General features: G+C 47.6%; 1 protein-coding gene across 1 annotated transcript in view; it reads left to right on the top strand.

Annotated features, from left to right (window-relative positions):
* The first annotated feature begins 14967 nt into the window (after window positions 1-14967).
* Window positions 14968-23972, top strand: part of Cdh3 (cadherin 3) — a 48552-nt gene continuing 39547 nt past the window's right edge. The window contains exons 1-2 of the mRNA XM_052728113.1: window positions 14968-15085; window positions 15310-15430. Of these exons, the coding sequence (XP_052584073.1) occupies window positions 15038-15085; window positions 15310-15430 (169 nt within the window). The 5' untranslated portion in view covers window positions 14968-15037. The remainder of the gene's footprint in view (window positions 15086-15309; window positions 15431-23972) is intronic.

The following is a 23972-nucleotide window of genomic DNA, read 5'->3' as shown; positions in this document are numbered from 1 at the left end:
TTTACTGGCAAATCTTAAAATCTGATCTCTGAGTAAAAAAAAAATAAAAATAAAAATAAAAAAATATATATTTTTTTAAAAACTCACAAATGACAAAATTGTAAAATATTTTATTTTTCTACATTGACGATTGATTGGTGTATGTGTGTGGGTGCACTGGGTCAGAGTCACTTGGGGGAGCGGGTTCTCTCCCTCTGTCTTGTGGATCCTGGGAATCAAATTTGGGTCATGAGGCTTGATGTCAAGTGCCCTTACCTGCTGAGCCATCTTGCTGGCCCAGCAGAGATTGTTTTTTGTAGAAAAACCAATAGGAAAAATATACAAATATGCTAAAAAGAAAGTGAGAGAGGAAGACACAATTACTCATGATTGTGTCACTCGCTGGCTGCTCTTCCAGAGGACCCGGGTTCAATTCCCAGCACCTATATGGCAGCTCACAACTGTTTGTAACTCCGGTTCCAAGGGATCCGACATGCTCACACAGCCATAAATGCAGGCAAAACACCAATACACATGAAATAAAAATAAATTTAAAAAAAGATAAAAAGGAAGGAAGGAAGGAAGGAAGGAAGGAAGGAAGGAAGGAAGGAAGGAAGGAAGGAAGACAGGTGATTTCCAGCTGAGTGGTTGTGGTGCATGCCTTTAATCCCAGCACTTGGGAGGCAGAAACAGGCCGATCTCTGAGTTTGAGGCCAGCCTGGTCTACAAAGTGAATTTAGGACAGCCAGAGCTACACAGAGAAACCCTGCCTGGAAAGCAAAACAAAACAAGAAAAGAAAAGCAAAAAACAAAGACATGTTTTCCCGCAGAATATGATACTGAAGCAGGATAGAGATTCGATCACGGTGTGGGCCACCCAGAGAGTTTGGAACCACTTGGAACTTGTAGCAAGACGCTGTCCTGAAAGAAAAGGAAGCAGGGGCTTCGTATCTGTTCCTTTGCTTATTTGGTAACTGCTGCAAATCTTGTCATTTGGCAGCATCCTTGCGGGGAATATGTGTGCTGAGCGTTCACCTGGACTCTTCATGGAGTTCACAGTGAATGCAGAGCTTCAAGCTAATAAAACAAGCACACAGAGAAACGCCAGGATAAACACTGAGGGAGACGGCAGGCCCAGTCCTGCAGAGCTTTCTTTTGTGTGGTTGATGGTAGTGGGGTGTTTTGTTTGTTTTGTTTGTTTGTTTTTGTTTTTCCAGGCAGAGTTTCTCTCTGTAGCCCAGGCTGGCCTGGAACTCAGAAATCGGCCTGCCTCTGCCTCCCAAGAGCTTGGATCAAAGGTGTGCTCCACCAAGCCTAGCTGCTACTGCTGCCTTTCCTTTGGTTTCATTTTTAAGTTATTTTAAATATTTTATTTTTATGTGTATGAATGGTTTGCCTGCATGAATGTATGTGCACGGTGTGTGTGTGTGTGTACCTGGTACCTGTGGAGGCCAGAACATGGTGCTGGATCCCCCAGAACTCTAGCTACAGACAGTTGTGAGCTGCCATGTGGGGCTGAGAATTGAACCCAGGTCCTCTGGAAGAGCAGTCAGGGCTTTTAATGACTGCGCCATCTCTCTAGCCCCTCTTTTTTTTTTAAATACAGATTTATTTCTTTTTATTTTTTATGTGTATGAGTTCTTTGCCTACATAGATGTGCATGTATCAAGTACATGCCTGGAGGCCTTTGGAGGTCCATTGGATTCCCTGGAGCTGAAGTTACAGAAGGTGGTGAGCTACTTTGTGGGTGCTGGGAACTGAACCTAGGTCCTCTGGAGGAGCAGTCAGTGTTCTTAATCACTGAGCCATCTCCCCAGCTCCACATTTGGAACTCTTGATTCTCTTGTCTCTGCCTCCCAAGTGCTAGGATTGTAGGCCTGTGACTCCATGCCCTGCATGTTTAGAGTTTTTGAGACAGGGTCACATGTAGCCCAGGATCTATGTAGCTGAGGCTGGCTTTGAACTCCTGATCTTCCTGTCTTAGCCTCTAGAGTACTGCCTTATTATTATTGCTGTTGTTATTTTGATACAAGATTTCACCAAATTACCAGGCTGGACCCAAACTCTGTATGTAGCCTTGGCAGGCCTGACACTTCACTCTTCCTGTTTCGGCCTCCTAAGAAACTAGATCTATAGGATCGCGCTATCAGGCTCTGATAAATTTTTTAAGTTGTTTTATTTTTATTGTATGTGTATGAGTGTTTTACTGGGATTGTATGTCTATGCACCACACATGTGCCTTGGGAGGCCAGAAGAAGGAGTCAGACGCCCTAGAACTGGAGTGTCAGGTATCTAGTTGGGAGCCTTCATGTGGATGCTGAGAACCAAACTCGGAGCCTCACAGTAAGTAATGACAGCTGCTGAATCACTGCTCCAGCCTTGAAACCCAGCTGGATGATGATGATGATTTGATGATGATGTGATGATGATGGTGGTGGTGATGGTGATGGTGATGATGATTTGTTTTGTTTTGTTTGAGATAGTCTTCCTCTGTTGCTTGGCTGGCCTTGAACATGAGCCTGCCCCTGCTCCCTAGGGTTCGTATTCTAGGTGCATACCACTACACCCGGTCTTAGATATTATTTTTAATTAAATGATTTCTTTGTTTGTTTATTTATTTATTTACATTTTTGAGACAGAGCCTAGCTGTGTAGCCCAGAGTGGCCTCAAACTCACCATTCTCCTGCTTCTGCCTCCCAAGTGCTGAGTACAAAGTACCATATCTAACAAAACAATTAGGTCCAAATATTACATTACAAATTATTTTGAAAAGCTGAGGAGACAGCCCGGTGTGTAAGAGCAGTTGTCGCCCAAGAATGAGAACAGCACGTACATAAAAAACTAGGTGTGGCTGTGCACACACCTGTAACCACAGCACTGTTGGGGATAGAGACAAGAGGATTATGGGGGCTGCCTGGGTGGTCACCAGCAGCCAGCCTAGCTCCAGGTTCAGTGAGAGACCATGTGTCAAGTGAATGGAGCAAAGAGCAAAGGTCAGGACACCCGTCACCCTCCTCTGACCGTGCACACACCTGCATTTGTGTACACACTATGCACAGACACACCACACTCACATGCATATATGAACACATACAAAATTTTTTCAGGGGCTGAAGAGGCTACGTCAGTCAGTAAAGTGCAAACCTTACAAGTACGAGGACCTAAGTTTGATCCTTAGAGCCCACATTAAAAAAAAAAATAGATGGAATGGTGCATCCTTGTAGTCCTTAACATTAGGGAGGCATCCACACACTCAGGACATGAACACACACACACAGAGAGAGAGAGAGAGAGAGAGAGAGAGAGAGAGAGAGAGAGAGAGAGAGAGAGAGAGAGAATTAAAATACACAAAATAATGAAAGAATTGTACCAGAAGCAACCACACACTACCACCTGGATTCTCTGAGTGATATTTTTGTATATTTGCTTTATCACATATCTATCTAGTTACTCATACTCTAGACAGCCACCAACACATTTCTCTTTGCATTCAACAGCACACTGCGTACATCTTTTCATAAAAGCAAACAGTCTTCCACAATAGTGTGTTAGCCGGCCTCTCGCCATGCTGTCACTGAATGTGGCACTTCTGTGACACCTGCAAGAGCCTGCCTTATTGTAATTCTTTAAGGAGAATATCCCGGTTGGGGTGTTTGAAGTGAGTACTCAATACCCAGATTAGAAAGCTGAGTTCTAAACCAACAAGAAGACAAGAAATCAGTCGGTGAGAACCAGATGGCACCTGCATTGTTGATAAAGCTGCTGTTGGGAAATGGAGGCTCTACCGGCCGACAAGTGGGCTTAGTAATTTCCCGGTACGAGAAAGGCCTGGCCAGTTAGCTGTGTTCTCAGCAAAGGCATAGCTTGCACCCGAAGAAGCCGAGTAGAACATGTTCTTTCATTCCTCTGTGTGCTTGGAGTTTTTCATCATGTTTGGGCTTTGCTGTGGTTTGAATACATCTCCCCAGTTGATGGGTTAAAAGCTTGATTCCCATCGCAGTGGCCAGTGGCGTTAGGAGCTGAGAGCTAATGAAAAGTGGTGAGGTCATGAGGGCGGAGCCTTCAGGAATGACCGTCCTTACCTCAGGAGTGAGTGAGTTACTGGGAGAGTGGCCTGCTTACCAGAGTAAACCAGCGGCTGGTGAGGTAGCTCAGTAGTTAAGAGACTCTACTGTTCTTAAAGAGGAGGTGGGTGGGGCTGGAGAGATGGCTCAGCAGTTAAGAGCACTGGCTGCTCTTCTAAAGGACCCTGGTTCGATTCCCAGCACCCACATGGCTGCTAACAGTCATCTGTAACTCCAGTTCCAAGGGGATCTGAACACTCTTCTGGCCTCCATGGGCACTACATGCACATGGTACACAGACACACATGCAGTCAAAACACACATACTCATAAAAATAAATAAACCTCAAAAATCTGCCAGGCAGTAGTGGCGCACACCTTTAATCCCAACACTGTGGGGGGGGCGGGGAAGACAAAGAAAAAGAGGACCAGAAGTTGGTTCCTAGCACCCAAGTCCAGTAGCTGACAACCACTAGTAATTCCGCTCCAAACTATCAAGAAGGAGATGGCAGGTGGTTCAGTTAGCCATGGGTTCAGTCTCCAGCATCCTTGGTTAACTTTTCCTGAGGGAAACACAAACAAATGACTATTCACCCCTAGCTGGGCACCAGCAGCTGACTGAAGTGTGTTGTATGCATCTGTGTGGGTGGTATGTGCTCCTGAGTGTCGCTCCGTATGAAGGCCAGAAGAAGGCAATGGATTTCCCTACAGCTAGTGTCACAGGTAGCTGTCAAACTGCCCAGTGTGGGTGACTGGAACCTAAATCAGGTCCCCTGCAAGCCCATTCCTACTCCTAATGGTTGAGCCGTCTCTCCAGGCCCAGCCTTTCTTTCAGTCAGAGTCCAGTCAAGTATTTAACGGATAGGAATTTAAACAGAGAAATGGAGAGCCTGGAAGACCAAGCAGGAAACAGAAATGAAATTCCGATTCAATGGGATGACCTCACAGGCTTGTCCTTTGGTCCGCCCCCCTGCTCTCAGCAGCGTCTCCTGTTGGCCGAGGGCTGAAGGAAGTCATTTCTGAAGGGAACTGGGAGATAATCCGAAGGGGTAACCCTGCTTTGCAGAGGGAACTGAAGAATGGTTCTGAGAGCAGTTGCTATTTGTGTTATCATTTTCTTTAAGGTTTGGGGGCGGGGGCATGTCTAGAATTCTGAGTTTTTAGAGCTCAGCCCAGCAGTGAGATCTGAGGCTTCCTGAGTGCTTTATTGATCTTGGCCCTTGGTGTATAGAGATGCATGTTGGCTTCTGGTCTCTGGAAGGTAATTGCTCAGGCCTTGGCAGTTGTTCAGGAAGCCCTGAAGTCAGCACTGCCTCACCCAAGATTCAGCGAAAGGGAAGCAGAAGGGATTTCTCAATGAACGCAGAGAGGTTGTCTCAGCACCTTTGAGGACTCGCATAGACGGGAAGTTCTGGCCAGTGATGTCACGCAGCGAAAAGGAGGCTCCCGGGAAATTCAGGGATAGACTGAATATTGTGAAACAGTTTGTTACCAGGCCTGGGTGGGACGTGCCCAGAAATGGCTTAATCCAGTTCTAAGGCCACTTCCTGGAAGACTGGGAAATATCTTCTGGTCTTTGAGACATCCCCTTAAGTGGGTTCTGGGGGAGTAAAGCTCTAGGAATTTGACTACCAAAAATGGGAAGAAAGTCTCTATCTAAATACTTCTCAGGAGACCCAGAGTTTAACCTTGAACCAAGGTCAAATATGTTTATTTTCAGAGTTGAGGAAAAGGATTGTGCACTGGGAATGGAGCTCATTTGGCCGTATGCAAGGCCCTGGGCTCAGTCTTCAGTAAGACAGAAAAGTCTCCAATATTTAGAGAGCCTTTCTCACATACAAACATATTCTCCAAGTTCATTCTAGAAAATGCTTCTCAAGAGCAGGTTGGCAACGAATTTAGGCAATAAAATTTGGAGTACAGAGCTGGGGTAGACTGTGGTTTTTACTTCTGTCCTGGCTATTTGGCTATGGGCAGGGGACAGAATCTCTTACTCTTAAGAAATATGACCAGGACAGCCAGGGCTATACTGAAAAACCTTGTCTCAAAAAACAAAAAAAAGAAAAGAAAAGAAAAAGAAAGAAAGAAAAGAAAGAAAGGGAAAGGAAAGAAATATGAATCATATGAACTACTTCATAGAAAGGTATGGATTAGAATAAGCTCACACATGAAAGTACATGGCTGCAAGTCCGGTATGCAGTGAGTAATACCGAATTGTGGTCATTCATTTTCTTATGATGTGCATGATTTGTGTGGCACTTTGCAAAAAACACTTTCCCTTATGTGAGTGCACCGGAGCACTGTTGCGTGAGGTCAGGCAGGGAAACAACATTGATTTTGCTTCTCCTGTGCATTTAGCACCCTGCCGGATGCTAACAGTTACTTTGTTGGTTTCACTCATTCAATAAATATTTGAGTGTTTGAGTATTTGATGCCAGGCTGTTTTATGCACTGGGGAATCTAGCAGTGAACAAGAGACAAAAATCCCTGCCTGGGGCTGGTAGTCAGTCTCTGATGCCCAGACATGAAGATCTGAGACTGGATCCCCAACACCTACTTACAGTCATGCGCCTGTAACCTTAACACTGTTCAAGTAGAGAGGCGGGTCCCCAGAGCTTGCTGACTTGCCAGCCTAGCTGAATCAGTGAGCTCTGGGCTCAGCGAGAGACTCTGTCTCAAAGAAACAATGAAGTAGAAAGCCAAGGGAGGGGGACAGCAGCATGGACCTCTGCAATCACATGCAAAGGTAAGAGTGAAACAGGTTCCATGCCTTGGCACAGCTGACTCCATGATGGAAGGTACCACTCAGGCTGTAAAACTCAGCGTGTGGACAGCACCATCTGCCAAAACTGAGAACAAAACTCTAACCTATCAAAGCCCATAGCTCTGGGAAAGCGTCAGCTTTTTGGCTTCTGTAGTTCCACTCCTTGCTAACTGTTCCTGTTAACTGGAAGTACCTCAACCCAGGATGTGGTTTTTGTGCTTAAAAGCTCACCCTGAGAAAAGCTTGGGATCACACTGGGATCCCAAACACCCAGTGTAGTCACTAGATTGCTGATAGAGACTTTCTGTTGGCTTACAGTCCTGTCCAAGCAGTCTTCTCTGGTGGACACCCCACAAGAGTGTACCTGCACAAGCACATGCACATATGTACACACAAACAAATATGCACCCATACATGCACTACACACACACACACACACACACACACACACACACACACACACACACACACACGAAAATAAAAAAAAAAAAACAATAATTAAAAGATGTTCATCAGGACCAGGAAAGATTCCATTAAGAGCACTGGCTGCTCTTCCAGAGCACCCGTATGGCAGCTCACAACCATCTGTAACTCCAGTTTCAGGGATCTGGAGCCTTCTCTGGCCTCCATGGGTACCAGACACTCACATGCACGGACATACATGCAGGCAAAACACTCATAGACAAAATAATTTGAAATTTTTTTAAAAGATGTTTAGTTCCTCTTCAGACTACTCAGCTGCAAGTTGATTAAACTAGTTTTGTTTTGGGTTTTTTAAATCCCTTTCTCACGTAGGGAGTTCTCTCCATGTAGAGAAAGACAATAAACACAAAATAGTAATCTTTTGGGTTTGGTGTTATACAATGATTTACAAGCACTGATTGTACAGACGACATTTGATACACTTTGGTACTCACTCAGTCTCACGACTAAATGTGCTAAATTCAAGATTTAAAGTCAGATAGCACGATTCTGAGTTCTGGATCCTAATCATTATGGTATGTTACCTCGACAAACAAAACAAAACAAAAATCTTTATTATTATTATTATTATTATTATTATTATTATTATTATTATTATTATTTTGGTTTTTGACAGAGTCTCTCTCTATAGCTCTGGCTGTCCTGGAACTCACTATGTAGACCAGTTTGACCTTGAACTCACAGACAGCTGCCTGACTCTGAGTGCCTGGATTAAAGATGTGCGCCACCACACCCAGCTCAGTAACAAAAACAAAATTATATAGGTACTAATAAATCAAGATCCCGTAAATACTCTGGGAAAGGGGTAAAACAAAGGCCGGCAAGATGGTCAGGGGGATGCAAGATGGTCAGGGGGATGCAAGATGGTCAGGGGGAAAGGCACCAGCCACCAACCCTGATGGCCTGAGCTCTGTCCTGAGACCCACATAGTGGAAGAAGAACCGATCCTGTAGCTGTCCTCTGGTGGCCACATCTGAGCCACCGCACATGCACCCACACAAGATAAACAAATAAAAATGTAGTTTAAAAAACTGAAAAGGGAACCCTCGGAAGGCAAGTGCAGGCATATCTCTGTGAATTCAAGGTCAGTCTGGTCTACATAAAAGGTTCTAGGCCAGCTAGGGCTACAGAGTAAGACTGTCAAAAAAAGTCCATAATAATAATAAAATAAAAAGCAACAGGAGGAAACATAGAGTGTGTGTTCTCTGCATAGGGTCATCAGAGATGGGCTCCTTGAGGAGTCACATCTGAGCAGAAACTTTCCAGGCATGGAAAAGATTACAAGGGATATCCTGCACCACAACCCTGGCTGAGGGAAGAGCATGTGCAAAGGCCAGAAATGGACATCTGTGTTCTGGGGAACCACACGGAGGCCAGGATGGCAGGTGCCATGAGCCAAGGGTTCAAAGATGGCTCAGCTCAAGCCGCTGGCTGGATGTAGTTGTTTTTTGCTAAGGAAGATTATGGGAGCAGGTTTGGATGGCAAGGCGAAGGTTTGGGGTAATCTATCACCCAGGTGGGAGTTACTAATGCCACAGGATTTAGAGGGGTTAAGTAGCTCAACCCAGGCAGTCATTTTCTAAGACTTGATTCAAACTCATGTAGGTGAGTGTGGTGGTACACACCTGTAATCCCAGCATGTGGGAAGCAGTGGCAGAAGTTCAGGGCGAGCCTGGGTTACACAATCAAGTTTGAGGTCAGCCAAACACCCTGCCTCAATAAAAACAAAAGCTTCGGATAGAGCTCTGTTGGTAGAGTACTTGCCTGGCATGCACAGGGCCCTGGGTTTGATCCTTAACACCAGGTTTGATCCTGGGTGGGTGTGGTGGCTCATCTGTCATCTCAGCCTAGGAAGGTGGAGACATGGGATCCTCAAAAGAACCTAGCTAGTGAAAGTAGCTAGCTGTATTGAGAAACTCTGGGTTTGATGAGAAACTCTGCATCAAAGGATAAGGTAGAAGAGCCTTAGAAAGAGATTCCTGACGGACAAACAACCTCAAGTCTCCTCCACATGCATGCATTTGTGTTTACACCTGCCCACTACATGTACCCTCATACTGGGAGAACACACAAACACACAGAGAGAGAGAGAGAGAGAGAGAGAGAGAGAGAGAGAGAGAGAGAAGGAATGACAGTCTCAGTCTTGAATCCCACGCACGTTTCCCCATGTGGGTGCTGTGGGGAAGTCTGGAGTTGTTTGATTCTGACAGCCTTAGCCTCTGTCCCCAAGAGGGTTTAAGGTGGGAGGAAAGAGGGAGAGGGGTAGTAGCGGGTAAAGCGACAGAGACACTTAGAAGGAAGCAGTGGTACTAGAGGTTGGTACAGCACAGCAAATGGCAAGTGTTTAAATACAAAATGTAATCCAGAAACACTGGGAAGCGGTGATTCTCTGGAAAAGGAGAAAGAACAGAAGAGTCCCAGCCCCATGTAGCTGGAGGATGTCCAGCAGGCTATACCCTGTCAGAAATGGTATTATAGTTTGGATCTTTGTCTCCCAAAGGGGGCTGGGGAAATAGCTCAGTGGTACAGAACTTGGCACACACAAAGTCTTTTATCCTCTGTAACACACACACACACACACACACACACACACACACACACACACACACACACAGGTCTCCAAAGGCCCATGTATTAAAAGATTGGTCTCCAAGGTCCACTAATGGGAAATGATAGAATATTGAAGAGCTGGGGCCTGGGGATAGGTATGGTAGTACACTCCTTTAATCCCAGCATTCTGGAGGCAGAGGCCAGCCTGGTCTACAAAGTGAGTTCCAGGACTGTGGGAAACCTGTTCCCACCTTTTAAAGGGTTCCTATGAGGAGGAGAGAGGAATAAGAAATATTAAATAGAATGTCGGGCCTAGCCAATGAGAGGAAAGACAGAAACACAGGATAGCTTCGGAAGGACCTGGGTCAATACCCAATGGCCCAGAACTTTATTCAAAAGGGCTTTTTATAGTAATGCCAAGGGGCAAGGCAAAAGACCTCCCTCTTGCTAGATACAGCCAAGTGTAGACCTTTCCAAACACCTGGTAACCAGGCCCATGGTCCAGTCATCCTCTTATGCAGCCCTGCTGGGTAAAGCAAGCTCAGATCTCACTAGGAAACCTCTGTGGGCCTCCACAAGTGACAATAAAGGCTACACAGTGAAACCAACCTTCTTTCACAAGACCACACACAAACACACAAAAAAGGATCTAGGGCCAGGGGGTAAGTGGGTTTTGTATTCCTTTATACCTCTGCCATGCTGGTTTAGCACAGCCCCAGAACTTTGGGGACTCTCAGTTGTGGACTGGAACCTTCAAAGCTGAGAGCCCCAAACAAGCCTTTCTCCTTCTAGGTTGCATGTCTTGGGTATTTTCTTATTACGACAGAAAACTAACCAATGTAGATGAGAAGACTCCAGAAGCCTGGAGTCCACTGGGCATGTCTTCCCTGTAAGATGTCTTCCCGTTGTGACAGTATCCCCTAGCCAGACTCTTCCTCTGACCTGGAACACACAACCCGAAAGCCTCCTCCTCACACCATGTCAGGTTTCTGAAATATCACCAAACAGAAACTCTTGGTCTTTCTCCAATCCTAGGCTTGTTCTGCCCATGATGGGATTCTAAGAACCCAAACTTGAGATAAGGATTCACATTCCCAGCCTTGCACACCAAGAAGTGCTCCCAGGAGGAACCACGTGGGAGAAGTAAGATAGCGAAGGGCAAGAGGTGGTGTGAGCACAGACCTAGGCCCACAGAGGGTGGCATCAGCCTGCTCCACACGGAGCTCTATGGTGCAATTACATTGAAAGGGTTAACGGCTCCCACTTTCACAACGGAATTTAGGTTCCAGTTCTCTGAGAAGGACAAACAGATATCTTTTCCAACAAAGGGTCATTTATCCACAAGGCTCTTACATTCAGGGTCGAGGGAGAGAACAAACACAGAGGACCGAAGTCAGCCCCACAGTATCTCAAGGACAAACCAGCAGCCCCCTTCTGAGTTCACGTCCAAGCTTGTGCAGATGTGTCCAAAAATGATAAGACTAAATCTTAGCCAATTAAAAATATACTAGCCAATTAGGTAACTGACACAGAAACTCTTCCTTAAAAGGAGCTTACACGGCCCTCTGGGAGTCGTCACCATTTTGTACAGGTGAATGACCCTACATGCATGTGATATAATAAACGCTTTGTTCTTGCATACTATTTGAGTCTGAGGTCTTCCTTTAGCGTTTCCTCGGACCCTACAACGTCTTAGGGTTTGTCTATCTGGAAGGAAGGATGCTGGGCTGTCACCTACTCCAGGTAATCATTGGCTGTGGGTGGAGGAAGCAAATTCTGGGCATCTTCTTTTTTTGTTTTTGTTTTTGTTTTTCTGAGACAAGAGCTTGCTATATATCCCATGTTGAGCTGACCAGGCTATCAGTAAATTTAACTGAAACTCAAAACTGAAATTCATTCAGTTAAACGAATGAATTGATGAATGGCCAGCTGGGGAAGCAGCGCAGAAGGCAGCGTCGTGATCCAGGCACGCATAAACGCTGAGTACCGTTTTCTCCGCTCGCGGCCCCCCGCCGGAATGCTGAGTGCCCGGGAAGGAGGCAGAAATGAGCGTGCTCCACAGCTCTCCAGCCGAGTGTTTACTTAATTAGGGCCTGTATCCCGAGGCTCGTTTGTGTTTAACTGTCCGCCTAATAGCTTCGTCTGGCTCCGGGCCGGCGCGCGGGGGAACTTTGGGGGAGAGGATAGGTCGGGCCACCCTGTTCCCTGTGGGCCAGAGCCATTGAGCAACTCGGGCAAGCACCTAGGACATGGAAAGGGTCCCCAGCAGGAGAGCGGGGCCCCTAGCTAGCTGCCTTAGGCTTTTCCTGCAAGTGGCCACCTCCCACCACCGCTGCTGGGACTGAGCGGATCACTGAAGACTCTAGAGATGGCAGATGCCAGCTACCCTCAGCCGTGAAATTGAAGGATTCCGACACTGCTCATTCTCTTAGTTGTGGAAATGGGGGTGCTAGCCAGGAGAGGTATGGCTGGCTGACGAGGCAGAGAAAGCCAAATGGGCCGCATCCTAGAGCCCTAATACCGACAACACTGGGCCCTTGTTCTGTGCCAACTACTGAGTTCAGCGTTTTTAACACATTAATCTGTTTAATCCTCATGTACACATGTTCACTTAATCCTAATACAGCCAAGTACAGTATGTGTGGTGTGTCGGGCGGGGGGTGGGGGGAATGTGGGTGGTGGTGTGTTCATGTGGATGAGTAGAGTGCAACATGCATGGCCGGAAGACAATCTCCGAGCCAGCAGCCCTATCTTTCACCTTGTTTGAGACAGGTGTTCTGTTGTTTGGCACTGTATAAGCCAGGCTAGCTGGCCTGATAGCTTCCCTTGAGTCTCTCATCCTTCTCCCATGCCTCCATAGGAGATTATAGATGGGCACTGCTTTCTGTATAACATGGGTTCTGGGGATTTGAACATAGGACTTTACCAAAGCTGAGCCATCTCCTCTATCCTACCCACCTGTTTTGAAACAGGCTCACTATGTAGTGCAGGCTGTCCTTGAACTTGCAGTAATCATCTTGCCTCCCATCCCGTGCTGGGATTAAAGGCATATACCACTCACCACTCCTGGCTCTAGTACAGTTCTTTAGAGGGTAGGTGTCAAAATAGTTCCATACACCAATGGATAGGTAAGGGTTCCATCCCAGTAAGAGGTGGGATCCAAGCCTGAATCCCACCCAGCAGAGCAAGCAGAGCCAGTGCTTGCCTGATTGCATCACAAGTTCCACGGCTCAGTCAGAGACTTGTGGTAGGAAGGACACGTAGGTTCAGGTAAATACGTGAAGAACAAAAAAAAAGCTATAAATAAACCTTTAAATCTGAGCTAGGTGGAGGAGAAGGCAGGGGAAGGAGAGGCATCATCCTGGGGTTCTCCAGGGAGCAATGGAAGGTGGGGAGAGCTCAGGGCGAAAGGAGTTAGATTGGTTCAGAAAGCTCGGCTCCAAGGCTGAGGCTGTAGCCCCGAGGTGGAGCACTTGTGGAGGGAGCACTTGCCAGCCATGTGCAAGGCCTTGTGTTCCATCTCCAGCATTGCAGAGAGGTGAGGCAGAGGAGGGGGAAGCTGCCTATATGGGGAAAGGGCATGTAGAGTAGGGTAGTTGGAGCCTATGCCTGCCCAGGGACTTATGTGCCCCAGTGTGCCTCAAGGACAGGCATTCTTGTCCAATACAGCAGAAAGAGCAACCTAGAGGAACAAGTCCCAGCTCACCAGGGGAGCTGTCTTCCCAGGGACAAGCATTACGCAGCAGGTAGTTTTCAGATTATGTACAGCATTTCAGGCCAATAACAAAAGCTACATTTAAAATTGCCATTATTGGGACTGGGGCTATAGCTCAGCTGATAGACTGCTTGTCTAGCATGCATGAAGCCCTGGGTTCAATTCCCATAATCACCTAAACCAGGCATAGGGATACATGCCTGAAATCCTAGTAGTAAGAAGGTAGAGCCGGAGAAGCAGAAATTCAAGACCATTCCCAGCTGCATATTGAGTTTAAGGCCAGCCAGAGATACATTATTAGATTTTTATAAAATCGTCGTTATTAAGCTAGTCATATCGGGTCATGCCTTTAATCCCAGCAGTTAGGAGACTGAGATGGAAAGTTTGCCATGAATTCAAGGCCAGCCTGAGCCTACAGTGTGAGATCCTACCTCAAAAAAATAAATAGAAGGGCAAAGAGATGGCTTAGCAGGCAAAGCACTTCCTGCACAATCCTGATGCCCCGAGTTCAAACCCCAGAACCCCTTTAAAGGTGGAGGGAGAGAACCGACCTCACAAAGTCCTCCTCTGACCTGCCCATGTGTGCAGTGGGCCCGTATACACACAGCAACAAATAAGACAAAAAACCTCCATTATTTGTATTTAACATCAAATTGAGGAAACATTTATATAGGGGGAAGAAAGCATTTATATTGGGGGGGTGGAAACAATGGGGCTAATAACTAATAACCGTCTCCCTGCCTCAAGCCCTTTGAAGTTACTATGACTTCCAAACTCTGGGGATTTCTCTACTTGCTTCCTCCCATTTGTTCAGCTGCAAACGGAAGTAACTATTCTCTCAAACGTATATCAGATCGTGTACTGCGGTCCTCTTGAGATCTCGATGTCAGTTTCAAATCCCTAGCGCTCCCAGCGCGCTCGCCTGGGAGGTGGAGAAAGTGTCAGGGGGGCAGACCCCGCTGTAGCTGGTGTGAAGACACGCCCTGCCTCCATCAAAGCTTTGAACACGACGCCTCCCGCAGCATGAATGGGGAGCCTCTGTTTTTGGTCGGGTTTCAGATGCGTCTCCACTTTTTTTTTTTTTTTCCGTTGTAGTTGCCAGCAATGGAATATTTGTCTTCCCGTGCTGCAGAGGCTGAGGTGGAGTGGACTGGGGGTTTTGTTTTGTTATACTTTTTTCCAGCGAAGCCAGAACCTGCGAGAGCCACGGGGTACCTTTCGGGAGTAGCCCCAGAAGAGCTGGGAGGACACAGGAGAGAACACCAGGGAGGCTCTGCAGGGGCTTTGCAAGTGCCTCCCGCAGGCTAGCCTCGGCCCCACCTGCGAGGGGGCGGGACCTTGTGACGTCGGACCAATCAGCAGCTACCTGAGCGCACCTGGCCTCCTCCCGCGGGCTCCAGCGAGCCGCGGCGCTCAAAGCTGCACCAGGAGCTTAGCGGAGTACACTCCTACCGTCGCGGCAGCCTCTTCACCTCCCTCAGTCATGAGACTCCATAGTGGGCCTCTCGCCTCCCTGCTCCTCCTGCTTCAGGTACCACAGTGCCTTGCCCTAGTCCTAACCCAGATTGATCCCTGGAGGGCGGGCGGGGTTCTCACGCTGCGGGCGTCGGGCAGGGAGTGGGGGCACGGACCTCGGGGCTGTGTGCCTTGGGGCCAAAGTTGTCCCGGAGGCTCACCGAGGACTCTCCCAAGGATGGGTGTGCAGAACCGGGCACGCCTGTGACTCAGCCTCCCTCTTAACCCTTCTGCTCTCAGACGCAGGTTTGCTGGCTACTAAGCGTGGCCTCCCAGCCCTACCCGGCGGACTTCGGGGAGGCTGAAGTGACCTTGGAGATGGGAGGAACTGATCTGGAGCCGAGCCAAGCGCTGGGGAAAGGTAAGACCCTCCTGGAGCCAGCCTGGGATGGAACAACTCTGCTTTGCTGTGGCCCTCCGGTGGGGTGTCCAGACCAGAGTTGGGGACGTCTGGAGCCACCTCGCATCCTGGGGAGGAGCAGAAAGTGGTTCCCGGGCTGGGCTGGGCTCTAGAGGGCTGAGCAACGGTGCGCCCACTAAGGTCCTAGCCCCGCAGCCGCTGCTTGTCTTGACCTCTCAGTGCCTCGCGGCTGAGCCCCTCACCCAGCCCCGACGTGGAAAAACGTCTCCCGCGCCGGCCACAACCGAGGAATGCGCAAGGCACATTCCTCCCACAACCCCCGCGCAGGTGTGGGGATGAGCGGTGCCCCGGGCAGCCCCCTTCGCCCTTCTCGGGCCCCCTTTGTGAACCGTGCTTTGTGTCTCCGACAGACAGACCGGGTCTGTTTCTCTTCTCCCGGCTGCCCTCCCCGCCCCCCTTCTTCCCGGGCTGGAATGCACTCTTAACCCTGCCCTCCCCGGAGGGCCTGCGCCCCTGCAGCCTGCCTGCCAGTGGCCTGGCACACCTGGCCGGAGGACATCACGCATGGGGGACACACTCGGTCCTGTTCTCCAAGCATCTTGTTAATAGGATGTTAGATCAGTTGAATGGGGGGGGGGGGGGAGACGAGGAGGGGGGGGCGCATCTGTGTTGTGTCCCAAGCCCGTGAGCGATCAAAGCACATTTTGATCTTCCTGTTGGAGTTTTCTCCATTCAAGTTAAAAGACTTGAAAGTGGAGGGTCATTTTGGTGCTGAGGACCATGAGACCCGAGCGTCTACCAGCTAGTGGGGGCTCCTGACTAGAGAGGACAATGGAGTTTTCTCTGTAGATCAGACCCACGTTGTTAAAAACCAGGAGTAACTCGGGATCCTTGAGTGAAGTTCCAGAGAACTTTTGCATGCATTTTTCTGGCAAGGGGATCTATAGTTTAAACGACTTTCAAAACATTTGCCACCTAGCACTTTTTAGTGCTCCCATCAAACACTCTCCCTACATACACGTGTCCACGGCTTGAATGCGGGGTGGTGGGGGGAGGTGGGGGGGGTGTCAAAGTTTAAGGACAAAATGACTCTCCTTTGTTTCTCAAAAAAAAAAAAAAAAAAGTGAGGCCCTTGAGTCTGTAGAACTCCTTAAAAAAACAAAAAACTTTTCTCAAATAACTCTGCAGATTGACAAAATAATTAACACCCAGGCTAGGCTAGGTTCCTTAAAGGCTTGGCTGTAGGGAGCCGGAGCCTAGGCATTAAGAGGCCATGCCTCATAAACTTTAAATTCTTGCACATGGGTTTATTACTGGCGGGCTAACAAACTGCAACTGAGCCAACCTGTAAAAATGTTAACTTGGGCAGGGCCCCAAATCCAATTCCGGCTCCCCGAGGAAGCTCTATGGCTAGCCAGGCTTCTGCCAAATCCACCTCCCCACCCCCACCACCACATTCTCTGCTGTATTTTGAGAGCAGGTATGGCTTTGAGTTGGGAGTGTCTTATCTTCCTTACTGAAGCAAATATATATATTTATGATATATATATATATATCATAAATATATATATCAGATTAGCTGTCACTTTACTTGGCTGTGGGGAAGTGCCGATCAGGTTTTTGATTACATGGTTGAGCTGGCCAGTGCTTCCCGGTGATGTCATGAATTTTAAAACTTCTTTTGTAAGGAAATTCTACTTTCTCCGATGTCTGGTTTATGGTTGTGAAATGGTAGGTTTGTGCCAAGAATGCACCTGGTTTATAAAACAGACTGGGCTAATGTGCTTAGCACGCCTTGATTTTCCCTGAAAACACTACTGACTCTTGGGATAGGCGTCCCTGGAAATGGGAAGTCACTTGGGTTTTTAAGTAAGAGCAAGTTTCTGGACTCATGTGGTGCTAATAAGTTGAGACTCTCTAAACTGAACAGCATGTTTGTAGTCCCAGCTACTCCAGAGGCTGGGACAGGATCCCTCGGCCCGAGAATCGGGGTGGGGTGGGGGGGGGGGGGGTGGGTGGGTGGTGGTGGTGGTGGTGGCGGCGGCGGCGGCGGCGGCGGCGGCGGCGGCGGCGGCGGCGGCGGCGGCAGCAGCAGCAGCGGCTCACGCCTTTAATCACAACACTCGGGACGTAGAGGCAGGTGATCTCTGAGTTCAAGGCCAGTCTGGTCTACAGAGCCAGTTCCAGGCCAGCCAAGGCAACGTAGAGACCCTATCTCAAAAAAACAAAACAACAATATTTATTATTTGTGGCCAGGGTGCATTCAGGAGTCTATTCTCTCCTTCCTCCATGGTTTCCCAAGATTGAATTCAAGTTTTCAAGGTTAGCTCAGCAGCTTTTTCACCGACCGAGCCAACTCAGTACCCTAAGTGTGTGTGTGTGTGTGTGTGTGTGTGTGTGTGTGTGTATGTGTGTGTATTTGTGAATGCCTGCATGAATGTATGTGCACCATATATGTGCCCACAGAGGCCAGAAGAAGGCTCCAATCCTCTGGAAGGTACAGGGCTTGTAAGCCACCTGATATGAGTGCTGGGAACTGAACCCAAGTCCTCTGTAGGAGCAACTACTGATCTTAACCACTGAGCCATCTCTCCTGCCCAAGATTCCATCTCTTAAAGAATGGATTTTTTTTTTTTATTTTATTCTTTGTGGGTATAGCTCAGTGGCAGGATGAGGCCTTGGCTTTGATCCTTAGCACTGCAAAACTTTTTTTTTTATTTATTTAACTTTATTTTATGTGCATTGCTGTGAAGGTGTCAGATTCCCCTGGAACTGGAGTTACACCGTGTGGGTGCTGGGAATTAAACCTGGGTCCTCTGGAAGAGCCGCCAGTGCTCTCAACCGCTTTACTATCTCTCCAGCCCTTTCAAAACTAAATTTTAAAAAATTAAATAAATGAAACTCCCTAACAACAAGAAGAATATGTAAGTCTTATTCCCCGGTGTATTTCTTCATGGTCTCAACTGCTGAGAAGTTTTACTTCACTGTCACCACCCTAGTTCCCTGTTCTTAAAACATCACGTCCCTTAGATCTGGCAAGGTTGAAAGGGTTATCCTGCAGGTACATACAAACCCTCAAGTCTGGCCAAACAAACAACCCTTTCCATTACAATTGTCCCTCCTTGCCCCTGGGTTATGAATATTATAAGCGGCTATGAAGTTGAGCTCAAAGAAATGATCTGGTGTAATTAGCACCTTGTTTGTGTGTGTGCCTTCCTCTTCAAAGCCCTTCTACAACTCTGAGCTTGCTTTACCCTCCTAACAGTCCCTTGAAGCAGGGTAGGTGAATATTAAACACTTTGAGGTCTTAATCTCAGAGTTAGGACTTGAGAAACCCCATAGCCAAACCCTGCCAGAAGTTTTAAAGGTGGAGAAACAAAGGTACAGCTTCCTCGTTTGAATGTGTTCAACAGTTCGTAAACATCTTTGAGGCTCCCAGACAAAACGTTCCTTCCTGTTGCCTGCCCAAGGCCCAGTAGGTCCACTGGAAGAAATCAAGACAACCTTCGTGAAGGCCAGTCTATTTTTTGTCCCACCCCCCCCCCCCGCCCCCTTTTTAAAGATAGAGTCTCATTCTGTAGCCCTGGCTAGCCTGGAACTGTGTAGATCAGACTGACTTTGAACTCAGAGAGATCTTCCTGCCTCTGCTCCCACACCCGGCTGGCCAACCTATTTTACAAAAAGAGACTCTAGTGGTGATGATTTTATCACAGTTATTGTTGCAGCGCCCAGCTAGGATTTGAAGACTTTTCTGACTCCATGTTGTGTGGGACAAATGATCAGAGTGAATGCTGGGTCTCGAATCTCACAGACACCGGTCACCCTCACTACTCCTGTGAGCACTTAGTCTTTGTTTGGTTGGTTGGTTGGTTGTTGTTGTTTTGGTTGTAAGCCTAGCCTTTCATGTCGGAGCCATCTCTCCAGCCCTGTTTGTTCATTTTTTTTTTTTTTTGAGACAGGGTCTCACTATGTAACCCCGGCTGTCCTGGAATTCACTATTAAGACCAGGCTGGCCTCAAACTCACAGAGACCCACTTGCTCTGCCTCTGCCTCTTGAGTGCTAGGATTAGTGGCATATGGCACCATGCCCAGCTAGTCAGATATTTTTTATTGTAGGATTTTCACAAAACATTTCTCCACAGGGAGACAGCCTCTCAAGGTCCCAGTATTAGGAGATTGACTGAAGAAGTTAATCTGGAAGGAAAGAGAACAGGGCTGTTTCTGTGTTCTGGCCCCTCCCAGTGGGGGCTCCCTAGTCCTTCAAGTGTGATCTGAGAGCAGAGACAAAGGACAACTTGTGAGGTATGAGTGTTGTGATGGGAAGTGAGGAACCTCAGCCACCTACCCATCCTTGATGTGGAGCAGTTGAGAGAAACTGCTTCATGACATTGGTCCAAGACACTCAGGTCCCAACTGTGATCCCCCCCTCCGCAGTATCAACCAACTCTTAGGAAGCCTTTGGGTGAGGTTGAAAGCCAAGCATAGGAAGCATCAAAGCTCGCTAATGAACTTGACTGGCCTTGAGTTGCTTTCAAGATGGTTGTGTTTAGCTCAGCTATTAGTATTAAAAACCCCCCTTTAGTTTGGAGTTAATAGTTCACTTTTTCAGTGAACTGTAATCGGTATCTACATGTTTCAGGGTCTGTTCTAGAATTGTGTCTAACAATGAATGGATTAAATGAAGTCCCCGCCTTTGGGAAGCTTCCAGTCTGGTGTGAGCTGTTTTTCTGTGTGATGGCTGCCTTGCAAAGCGGGTGATAATACCTTCTTCCCCTTAGATGTAAAATGGAGTCACTGGGGCAATCAGCAGTAAGTCCAGAATGTAAATCCTGGTTGGCTGCTTCCATAGCCCAAGGGGATTCTGTAGTGCCCAATAAATCTGCCTGGGAGGAACGAAGGGTAGGGAACTGGGGGTTGGAGCCCAGCCAGCTGCCTTCCTTGCTTGGCAGAGGGGAGGGCTGGTTGCTGAAGACTGCCCTATATCACCATCCATTGTGTCAGGGGAGCAGGTCTCAAACCTCTAGTCACCTCTCATAGCACTCTGCTCCTAGGTTACCCAGAATGAGTGTTCTCACCTCCCTACTGCGTCAGGAAGATGTTGCTTATGGTGGACAGTGAGTAACTAGGGTCAGAAGCCTAAGTTCTGTAAAACGTTTGGAGTGGGCTGTGATAGGAGGGGAGAAGGTCTCCCCTGCCAAGATCAGTGAGGCTTCTGTCCTGATGCCGAGCAGTCTCTGTTAGGAGACTTGGTGTTGAAGAATAGCATATGTTGAGGACTGGCAGGATGGCAGCACATTAAAGCACTTGTCTCCAAGCCCAGTGACCTGAATTGGATCTCTGGGATCCACATGGTGGGAGAGGTAACTTCCTGCAGGTTGTTCTCTGACCTCCATAAGCATACCCGGTAATTTGGCTTTCCTTTCTCACCCTGTCATAACTAACTAAATAAATGTAATAACTAAATAAAAGAAAATGAAATGTAATTTATTTAGTTATTATTTATTTTGGGGTTTTTTTGAGACAGGGTTTCTCTGTGTAACCCTGGCTGTCCTGGAACTCACTATGTAGACCAGGCTGGCCCTGAACTCACAGAGATCCACCTGCCTCTGCCTCCTAAGTGCTGGGACTAAAGGCGGTGCCACCAGCACCCGGCTAATAAATGTAATTTTAACAAAAGAACAAATATGTTGAGGTAAGTGCCAAATTAATTAGCTTATTGGCATCACCAGCTTAAAATGCCTATGGATCCAGCACACAGACCAAGAAGTGGCATCACTAGTAACCCCTTGCCTTCTAGCTACCCATCTCTCAAGATAACTACTATTCTGACTTCTGATATTGTAGATTAATTTTCCTGCATTAGAACTTTATATATAGGCGTGTGTTACTCTCCCTGCAACCCCAGCACTTGGGAACTAATGGCAGAAAGATGAGAAGTTCTAGGTCACCCTCAGCCTGGGGTATATAAGACTCTGTCTCAAAAAACAAATGGGCCTGTGAGATGTCATAAAGACACCTACTGCCAAACCTGAGTTCAGTCCCTGGAATCTACATGGAGGAAAGCAAGAATTGACTCCTGCAAGTTGTCCTCTGACCTCCTGCGTGTGTGTGTGTGTGTGTGTGTGTGTGTGTGTGTGTGTGTGTGTGTGTGTGTGTACATGCTGTGATGTTTACACACACACAAACTAAATAAATAAAAAGCTAATAAGAAACCAACAGGAAAGATCACATAAACTGGGAATGGTGGTGCATGGCTGTAATTCCAGCACAGAAGGCAAAGGCAGGAGGGTCTTAAGTTCAAGGCTAGCCTGGGCGACATAGTGAGACCTTGTGCTAAAGGAAAGAAAGATATGAAGTATAAGCTCTTGAGCCTGGCTTTTTTTGTTGTTGTTGTTGCCCATATTGAGACCTTTATGACTCTGGGTGTGAGTGCAGTTGAATCTCACTGTTGTGTTCCATTATGTGGCCATTTCAGTAGTTTTTATTCGTGCTTTGGCTATTAGTAGTAATATTCTGTACATACACACACACAGATGCGTGTTTCTTACAGGGACTCTCAAAGTGCATGCTAGGCAAGTTCTTTGCCACTAAGCTACATCCCCCTATTCCCTCATGAACATCTTTTTTTATTTTTGAGACAGGGTCTCATAATGTTGCCCTGGCTGGCATGGAGCTCACATAGACTGGGCTGACCTTGAACTCACAGAGATCTATCTACCAAGTGCTGGGACTAAAGATGTATGTCACCATGCCCAGCCCATGAAGATTTTTGTTCTAATCTTCTGCTTAACCTTTCTGAACACATTTGCTGGATTATCCCTTGGTCCCCTGTGCATCACGGTACTATGTGGTATTGGATCAAGCTAATGACTGTTCTCTGTCCTAAGGTAGCTGCTGTCTTCCGGATGCTCTTACCCTCCTAGACTGGTTTCTTGTATGGCCAAGTGCTAAAGAGACAGCGGGTTTCTAGTGTGTATTTGGTCCTTTGCCTTGGTGGAGACTCTCATCCTATGTCTGCTGTTAAAGGTTTCTCCTTTTCCCCAAATTAGGAAGCATGTCTTAGTCACTGTTCTATTGCTGTGAAGAGACACCATAACCAAGGCAGCTTCTAATGGAAAGCATTTCATTAGGGTCTTCTTATAATCTCCAAGGGTTGGTCCATGACCATCATGGCAGGGAGTGTGAGGGCAGGCAGGCATGGTGCTGGAGCAGTAGCTGAAAGCTTACATCTGATCCACAAACAGGAGGCAGAGTGACTGGACCTGGTGTGGCCCACCCCAGTGACACACCTCCTCCAAACAAGGCCACACCTCCTAATCCTAAACAGTCCACCAACTGGGAACCAGACATTCAAATATGAGCCTATGGGAGCCATTCTCATTCAAACCACCACAAAGCCTGGCAAGGGCTGTGGCTTTCTAGGCAGGGACTTTTATCCTGGCCAGGGCAAGGGAGGGCAGCAGCTTTCTGGTTTTGCCCCATGGACAAATTCAGTTCACTCATCATTATAGAAGCAGTGAAGTATCTGAGATCTAAAGCCAAGTTGAAATGGTCATTCAGCCCACAAATGCCTGGGCTTGTACTTGGTGTGAGATGTTCAGAGGTAAGCAAAACCCATAGCTTCTTGTGAGCTCCCAGTTAGAAATACACACAGGTCAGTCTCCAGGCCATTATAATTGCTAGTCCTCAATTCAACACCTACCCTATGCCTCACTCTACTTTAGACTGGCTCTCACTATATAGTCCTCATGGTCATGATCCTCTTTTCTCAGCCTGCTTAGTGCTGGGATTCCAGATGTGTGCCAGCTTCTGTTCTAGGTGCTGGGGATACATTAGTGAGCAGATGGACAAAGCCCCCCAAGCTTCAAAGGCTACTTTGAAAAGTGGAGAGACAGGCAAAGTTAAGTATAGGGGTGGGTAGGAATTTAGATTGACATTAGAAGGGAACCCTAGGAGGGGACGCATAGGAAGTGATGTCTTCGAGGCTGGGAAGGATCTAGGCTAGAGTGTTGGACATGAGAGATGGCAGAAATGTTCCCCCAGGTGATCAGCATGGATTCCAGGACTAAATCCATTTCATATGGCTGGACCATAGAGTGTAGGGTGGAGAGAGCAAGCGAGAGCTGTTTAGGACTGTCGGGGCCTCAGCGAGGGCAGCAAGGTAATGTTTGGGAAAGGCAGGCCGGATGTTTAGGCAGTCATAGCCTTGCTGAAGTCTTCCTCTGAGCCAGGATGCTGAACCCCCACACTCAATGTCCCCCCTTGCTTCTCCTCCCTGGCTTTCCTCGGACCAGAAGATGTTTCATGCATTGACCCTTACCCCTCACTTCATTTATTTGGGCAAAGGAACTGGCAAGAAAAGGTTCAAAAGCCATCAGCCTAAACGCCATCTCTTTTATTTTTATTGCACTCATTTACTGTGTGTTCATGTGTGTGCGTGGATCCATGAGTGGAGGAGAACAGCTTGGGAGAGTCAGCTCTCTCCTTCTGCCACGTGGGATCCAGGCACCAAACCTGGTTGTCAGGCGTGGTAGCAAGCACC

The sequence above is a fragment of the Peromyscus californicus genome, unplaced genomic scaffold (genome assembly GCF_007827085.1).
Source record: "Peromyscus californicus insignis strain IS unplaced genomic scaffold, ASM782708v3 Scaffold_8__1_contigs__length_139910024, whole genome shotgun sequence".
NCBI lineage: Eukaryota > Metazoa > Chordata > Mammalia > Rodentia > Cricetidae > Peromyscus > Peromyscus californicus.
Note: the sequence above shows the minus strand (reverse complement) of the source record. Positions and strands in the feature narration are given on the sequence as shown.